Raw genomic sequence first — 8107 nt, 5'->3', positions numbered from 1 at the left:
ATACATGCATGTATATAAAAATACCCACCTAAAAACCTTTTTAACCATATTTTGTTGTGGTAATATTTTATTGTGGCATTTCATGTAAGTGAATTCCAATAGGTTTGTTTGCCAGGTCTATTTGTTGGGAATCTGAGAAGGAGGGATTTAGAAGGGATCAACCCCAGGAAAACTAGAGGGTAGGCCCTAAGTGAGAGACACCTAGAATAGTCTCAGATCCAATCCTGGTATATACATACAAGAAACACTCTTTATTTTAAAAAAAAATACTTTTATTGATTTTAGAGAGATGGAAGAAGAATAGAGAGATAAAAACATCCATGAAAAGGAAACATCGATTGGCTGTCTCCTGCAAGCTTCCTACTGGGGCTCAAGCTGTAACCCAGGCATGTGCCCTGACTGGGAATCGAATCGCAACCTCCTGGTTCATGGACTGATGCCAAATTGCTGAGGAACACTGCCTGGGGAAACCCTCCCTTTCTTGAGGAAACTTAAGTGATGTGTTCCTGGTAAACAGAAGGGTCTAAATTACTCATTTACTGCAAATGTAAATAGCTACAAACACTTTGGAAGACAGCCTGGTGATGTCTAGTAAAATTGAATATGGGCATATCAATGATCCAGCTATTCCTATTAGCTATTTTACCTAGAGAAATCTTTTGTACATTTGTACCAGAAAATACATGTCTAAAAATGTTCACAGCATGTAATGTGTGTCCAAAGTGGGCTGTGTTAACCAGCTCAGATCCCAGCTCTGCTACTCACACAGGTGTGTGACCTCAGACGAATCACTTATTTCTCTGTACCCATTTCATCTGTAGGAGGGGATACTTACGTAATTCTTGTAAGGTTGTTACAGGGATTAAATAAATTAATTTATGTAAAATGCTGGGTACATAGCAAATGCTATATAAACCTTAGCCTTTGTTACAACTCATTATTATAGCAGCATTGTTCATAATAGCAAAAAAGATAGAAAACAACCCAAACCTACACCAGCAGAGGATGGATTAATAAGCTGTGGTATGTTCATATTACAAAATACTACATAGTATTGGAGTGAAAAGAATGAACTAAAGCTAAATAATCTTAGAAATAATGTTGATGAAAAGGCAGGTGCAGAACAACATGCGTAGTATGGCTTCAGTGTTAAAAAATAAGCCTGTAATGTAGAGACATATATAAAGGTAGCAAAAGTACAATGAAAAACAAAGGAATGGGAGAGAAATTTACATGGATATGGACTGAGCTTGTTGAAATTCAGAAAATAAGAGTTAAAACGAAAAGGGAATAATTAACATGCTCTATAGACTTCTTTAAGGAACTAAATGGTTTGAATGCAGTTTGATGAAAATTTACCAATGCTGGTATACTTCTGATTAAAACATTTATCTTCATAAATACAAAGTCAGTGTGCCTTGAGGGTCAAATTAGCTGGACTAAATCATCCTTTACATAGTTAACAATACCTTAACAATTGAACAAGCATTGAATTTACATAACAAGATCTACACATTTATAGGAAAAACAAGAGTTCTGGTTGGGAGCAGTGTCAGGAAAACCTAAATAGTAAAATTGTTAAAAAGTAAAACAGCAAGAGAATAATTGTTTTCTAGAGAGAAGAGAAATAGGAAAAATACCAGGAACTACAACTATGTTCTAAAAAAAAAAAAAAAAAAAAAAAAGCAAGAAAGAAAAAGAGTGAATTCAATATTGAAGTGATCTTTTGGGTAAGTTTGGTTTACTTTCCCCAAGATTTAATTAAGCTGGAAAATGGTTTTTGGAGTGGACATATCTTTGGACAGCTTCACTTCCAAAAGTCACTGCGTACTTAGCTCGTTTCCCAGGAAACAGCATATACATTGCCTTCTGGATATCTCCATGGGTGAGAGTACAACGGTTTCTGTAGCTCATCAGATTGTAGGCTTGCGTAGAAATGCGCTCAAAGATGCTGTTGATCACGGAGTTCATGATGTTCAAGGTGCCAGTTGATATGCTCCTCTGGGGATCCACTTCTTTCAGGACCCTCCGGATGTAGAGTGAGTAATTTCGGTTGAAATCAGTGCAGGGACGGGATTTCTTTCTGGAGCTTGGGTTCCGATGTCCTCGGGATCTCTTAGTCTTTTTGTTGGTGGATCTGGCCATCGTAGATGTTGTTCTCCTTGACAGAGTGGAGAGGAGAAAGGTCCAGGAGTGGGAGGAGCCCTCACATTTATACTGCCAACTAACAATCAGACTTGGGGCTTCTCTTTGATTGGAGGTTACTCTTCCTATGTCACAATCACCTAGCAAGGGCACTGATTGGTTGGTCAGGGGAAATCTTGTTTTTGGCCCCTCCCCCCCACTAAAGCTTTCCTAAGACGATGTCACAGTAGAAAAGAGAACTTATGTTTCTTATTTTATTTCTTAGCAATTTGCAAGCACAATATACAATAGTTTCAGAATTGAACAAACCCCATCAAGCTGGGAGGTTAGTGGTGGGAAAACACAAGAAAAAGTGCCATTAGACTGGGGGAAATCTCTGTTTATAAAAGTATTCATAAATTCATTTTATAAGCACATTAAATAAATCTCAAAATGATTATGTTATAATAAAAGTAAATATGTATAGCTAAATTGCCTTTAAAAATTGTGACTATTATTTAAAAAATAAATTCTAATTTTTTTTCTGGATCCCAACTGCTTAAGGAACAACTATATATAACTGCAGAATAAAACAAAAACTCCCCTATGTTACTGATTAAATTATGATACATAGACTCTGTTCATTAACTTTTTATAATGCCATTAATATCATCCTTGAAAAAAAAGTCAGAAATTTCATTACATGCTCTGTTTTTTTTCCTTGACACTGTAGTTCTTCACCATGATTAACTAAAAGTGTGTAGTAATTCTTGCTCATGTGTCATGCTGATATTTAAAAAAACCTCCGTTTGTGAGGGCATGTATGGGAAGGGGGTGGGGGGGCAATGGTAAGATATGTACACATATAATACCTTAATAAAAAAAAAATCTCCATTTACCTTCTCAAATTTATCCCTGAGGAAAATAAAAAACTCACAAGCATTTCAATAATTCACAGTTGCCACAACTATTAATGCTACCCCGGAAGGTCCTTCACTACGAGCTGCTGGACCGGGCTATGTGTAAATTTCTCAAATCCTGTATGTAATTCCTTCCCTTTATCTCCCACTCAAGAAAGTAAATAAAAAGTAAGAATAATGCTGGGGTAGTGAAAACATTGAACAAGCCCTAATCTCTAAACACAGCTGCCATCAGCAGTAAATGTGCGCACTTTATTGCCAGGAACACACTCGGAAGGTGCGCCATCACACTGAGACGGAGGCCACTGCTTCCATGCGTGCTTTGGAGCGACGGATCTTTACTTAGCTCTTGCTGAGCTTGCCTTCAGCTTTCTCCAGCTATCATTAGTTAGCTTAATAATAGCATAGCTTCACTTTCTTTCACTTAGAAGAGGCTTTCAGGTGTCAGTCCTCTCTGGGATAGCTGAAGTGGGGAGATGGCAGGCATGCCTGTTGGGGAGTTTTATTGAGATATGACTAAGGGCAGCTCTGCCTCCGGGGCTAGGTCACTTTTGCTAGGTGACAGTAAGTGAGTAGGCCATTCTGCTTAGTACAGAGTTGCTGCATTGGAAAGCTTGTTGCTGCTCCACACGTAAGAGCTGTTCTCTAGACAGTTTGCAGAAATAAAGCTAACATTTCGATACCCATCTTTCTGATCGCTATGACTCCCTCAATTGACTGCGTGCTTGGGTGGGGAGAAGGAAGGGTACAACATTTTGCAGTAGTGAAAAGAAAATGGCTTTAAAGCCAAAATGATAAGCTAGCTGTACGCTAAAATACTGATTGATCAGAAAGTTCAGAAAATGAGGAACACTGATTTTGTAAAATGTCCGGCTACTTTAGGGTTAACCGGAATTCCCTTTTAAAATTTAATAAGCCGTTCTAAAATATGTATGAGTTCACCACCAATACGCTGGTTTTTCTTTTTCTTCTCCCTTTCTCCTCCCCTAGACAGTCAGGAACAAAGGACCTTTTAACATAATGAGCATCAGGAGGTGCCGGCTGCAATCTGGGCAATGCAGCAAATCTAATGATTTTGCATCGCCCATACCCTGAGAATGAACACTGGGAAGCACTCTATTCTCTCTCCTTTTTCCCTCTGTTCTCACCCTCAGGGTCCTAGCCCTAGAACGAAGTCTGGTAGCCTTCAGAAAGAAACACAAGAGAGTGACAGGACTGATGACGAGTGGACCAGAATCCCAGGATCTCCACGCTGCTCAAGTGTAGCTGGGGTCCAAAGTTAAGAACCATGCATCATTCCATGCTTTTGTTTTGTGCTTGACAACACTATGTCTATGTGGGGAATGGGTTATATGTTTTTCATAATCAAGTATGGCTAGTACTGGGGTTCTAACTGCTTATTCTTTCACTGATGATCGAGGGTCTTGTTATGACTCCAGGTCATCATCAAGTCTCTCAGGGATTATTCTACAATAACTGCAGTAGAGGTGACATTAACTCAACGCTGAGAGCATGTATTGACAGATATGAGTGTACTCTGGAAACATTTTCACAGCTACTGTATTACTTTCCTAGATACAGCCTTGTTCAGTATCTGGTTAACAAATCACCACAAGTGACTTAATACAGTACAAATTTATTGTCTTACAGTCCTGGTGGACTTCTAAATCTGAATGCATTTCACTGGGCTAAAATCAAGGGGTCAGCAGGGCTGTATTCCTCTGGAAGCTTTAGGGGAGAATCTTGCCTTTTCCAACTTCTAGGAATTGCTTATATTCCTTGGCTTTCCCTCCATCAGTAACAGACGGCCAGGTCTTTCTTGTGCTGCATCACTCGGACACTGAGTCTCCTGCCTGCCTCTTTCACTTATAAGGGCCCCAGTGATTACATTGGGTCCACCTAGATGATCCAGGATAACCTCCACATCTCAAGAGCCTTACCTTAATCACACCTGCAAATTCCATTTTGCCATGCAAGGTCAGTCACAGTTACAGGTGTTTGGGACATGGGCACCTTTGACTGCATTACTTTGCTTATCTCAACCACTGTGAACAGATGGGATTGTCAGCCAAGGTCTGGGTCACCAGTTATATAGAAATTGGAGACAAATAATACTATCCTTAGTAGATGACCAGAAATATATATAAAATACTTTCTACGTATGTGCAAACTTTCTTATGATTTGCTCCCCACACACTAGAAATGGATATTTGTCTTAGATTTTTATGGAGAAGGTAATGTTTTAGTTGAATTTTGATGAATATAAAAGTTATTCAGGCAGATTAGGGTGGTGGGGGCGGGTAGAGGAGACATGGGTATGTCAATGAAGTGCCCCCTGGGAAATAAATATAATTTGGTCTGGAAGAGCTTGAGCTTCATTGCCCTTTCTGGTCTGGTGGTATTCAGGCGTGGAAGACTGTGATCTCCAGAAAGAGGCAAAGGTAGAGTGTTTGCCTGGGAGATATAACTAAACCCGGGTTTTAGTTATGGCTGTGGTTCTCAAGCTTAGACCCACATTGAAGTCACTTAGGGAGACTAAAACAACCAAGCCAACCATGCAAGGGCTGAGAAGGAAGATAGTGGGGCAACTTTGGGGGCTTGCAGCCTAGTTCAGTATCTAGTTAAACAGCAATCCTACTTCCCCATTCTAACTGACGTGGGCGGAGCTAGAAAGCCCATCCTGAGGGCCCGGCACAAGAAGATACATATCAGAACCTCCCCACATTGGCAGTTGAGGCTTTGGATCAAAGTCTCCTTGCATTAACAGCGCTGCGTAATAAAGGTTTTACTTTCCCGATTCCTCTGGGTGCTGGCTGTCGCTTCTCCTGAGTCTTTCACCACAACAGGGCTAGACCCTAGGCTCTGTAGGGGCATGGCTAAGGCACTTTTTCCTTTTAAGTTCTTTTAATATGCAGGCAGGGTTGAAAGTCACTGGTTAAGCTAAGAGAGAGCAAAATATTTGAAGGTATTGGGGAGTTTTTATAAACTCCCTGAAAACACACACACACACACACACACACACACACACACACACACACTGGAATGGGAGTTGTAAGGGAAAAAGTTAAGAGGGAGGGGAAAAGTAAGAAGTAAGAGGAGTTAGAGGAGGAAGAGGGTAGTGATAAGAGGCAAGTAGGTGAGAAGATGGGTGGTGGCAAGAGTGGCTCCTGAGGGTGATCAATGCTCTCTGGTCACCGGACTCCAGGTACAGAGACATAAAGAGGTGCAGACTTTGACGTAAACTTGTTTCTGTGCATGTAAATTGAGACTATCTTTGCCCAAAAGTTCTGCCAGTGGTTAGCAAGGAACAGATCTGAAAAAACTGAGGAGGGACAGTGAAGGAGGGTGAAGCCAGGCTGGGACCCACTTTACTGTGGAATCTCACCTGTCTTACACTTCCACATTTGAGGGCGAGTAAAACAAACAAACAAACAAACAAACAAACAAACAAAAATTTCCCTGTTCTCTTTTTTCGACTTATTAAAAATTCACTGGCCTAAGTTATTTCTCTTTGATATTAGTCTACTTTCTTTTGCTGGATTCCTAAGGTGGACAGTCCTAACCTTACCAGTTCAGAGGCCTCTCCCTCCGATGACAGAATCACCTGTGTCTTGCCTTGGTTAATCTGAAAGTGGGGTCATTGTCCTCAGGTGACCTAAGAGATTAGTTTTGAGCACATTAAGAACATAATAAAGGATTAGCCTGGAAAGAAAGTAGAAGGTTGTCAATTCCTGATGAAGTTTCTGATGAGTCTGTTGTTCTTCAGCAGAAAATAGAAAATGTATTGGGACAAGAGAGAGAACAAAATTTGTTTTGAGTTCTGGTTTATGTATTATAGTAAAACATCAATTAACTAAAACCCATTTTCCCTTCTCCCCAGAAACAATATTTTAATATTGTAAAATATCCACACTTTGTTTATACCCAACAGTGGTTTCATTTACAATAAAATGTGGGGATTTCTTTTTTCTTATTTTTTATTTTACAGAGGTGCAATAGAAAATTAGATAACTATTTTATCTCTTATAAATCTCCAATATAAACTCATAATTTTCTTAATGAAATTATTATTGATTTCTTTAGAAACCACTAGCATGTAAGAGTCTATGTAATTTTACATCTATATATATAAAAGCCTAAGTGACCATCCAACCATCTGACCATCTGACTGGTTGCTATGATATGCACTGACTACCAGGGAGCAGACACTCTATGCAGGAGCTGCCAAGTGGTGACTTGGCAGCTGTGGTTCTTGGGTGATGCACCGGGAACCAGAGAGGAGGGAGCACAATTTCAGGGTGCATCACCCAAGAACTACCCTCTCCCAATTTGGGTATTCCTTGGGGAATGTCAGAGAGCTGGTTTCAGCTCATCCCTGCAGGCCAGGTGGAGGATCCCCACAGAAGCACAAATCTGTGAACCGGGCCTCTAGTAAATAAATAAGACAAAATTCTAGAAGGAAGAGTTCTATAAGAATCTCAGTTTTCTCAGCAGATAGAAAATAAATATGAACTCAAAATGCCCATGAATTTATAGAAAAATAATTTCCTATGGATCAAAAAAGTATTTTCTTGAGGACTTTGGCATTTATGTTCATCAGGGATATTGGCCTGTACTTTTCTTTCTTTGTAGTGTTTTTGTTGTTAATCCTCTTCCAAGTATATTTTTCCATTAATTTTTAAAAGTTTTATTTATTTATTTCCATTGATTTTTAGAGACACACACAGAGAGGAACATAAATGTGAGAGAGGCACATTGATTGGTTGTCTCCCACACACGCTCCAACCAGGGTTGGGTATTAAGCCTGCAACCAAGGTATGTGCCCTTGAACAGAATCAAACCTGGGACCCTTTGGTCCACAGGCCAATGCTCTAGCCATTGGTCCTAACTGGCTAGGGCAGGAGAAAGTGCTTTTTTGAGAGTTGACAGCAATATTTCTGGAGCGGCTCCTGTTGGTGGTCAGGTCCTCTGGCACAGTGGCCATTAGTAATAAGGTTAAGGTCTTTTAATTAAGGGGAAAAACCCACTAAAGTTGTTGAGTAGTTGATTCATGTAAACAAAAA

The 8107-nt window shown here is 39.9% G+C and overlaps 1 protein-coding gene across 1 annotated transcript; it reads right to left on the bottom strand.

The window, feature by feature from the left end:
• Window positions 1-1761: 1761 nt before the first annotated feature.
• LOC118703806 (histone H2B subacrosomal variant-like) lies at window positions 1762-2415 on the bottom strand. The gene has a single exon (XM_036411034.2). The coding sequence runs from the start codon at window positions 2143-2145 to the stop codon at window positions 1762-1764; it is 384 nt and encodes a 127-aa protein (XP_036266927.1). The 5' UTR covers window positions 2146-2415.
• Window positions 2416-8107: the final 5692 nt, after the last annotated feature.

The sequence above is a fragment of the Pipistrellus kuhlii genome, unplaced genomic scaffold, assembly GCF_014108245.1.
Source record: "Pipistrellus kuhlii isolate mPipKuh1 unplaced genomic scaffold, mPipKuh1.p scaffold_m20_p_4, whole genome shotgun sequence".
In the NCBI taxonomy this organism is placed as follows: domain Eukaryota; kingdom Metazoa; phylum Chordata; class Mammalia; order Chiroptera; family Vespertilionidae; genus Pipistrellus; species Pipistrellus kuhlii.
The sequence above is the reverse complement of the archived record's forward strand: the minus strand, read 5'-3'. Positions and strand labels throughout refer to the sequence as shown.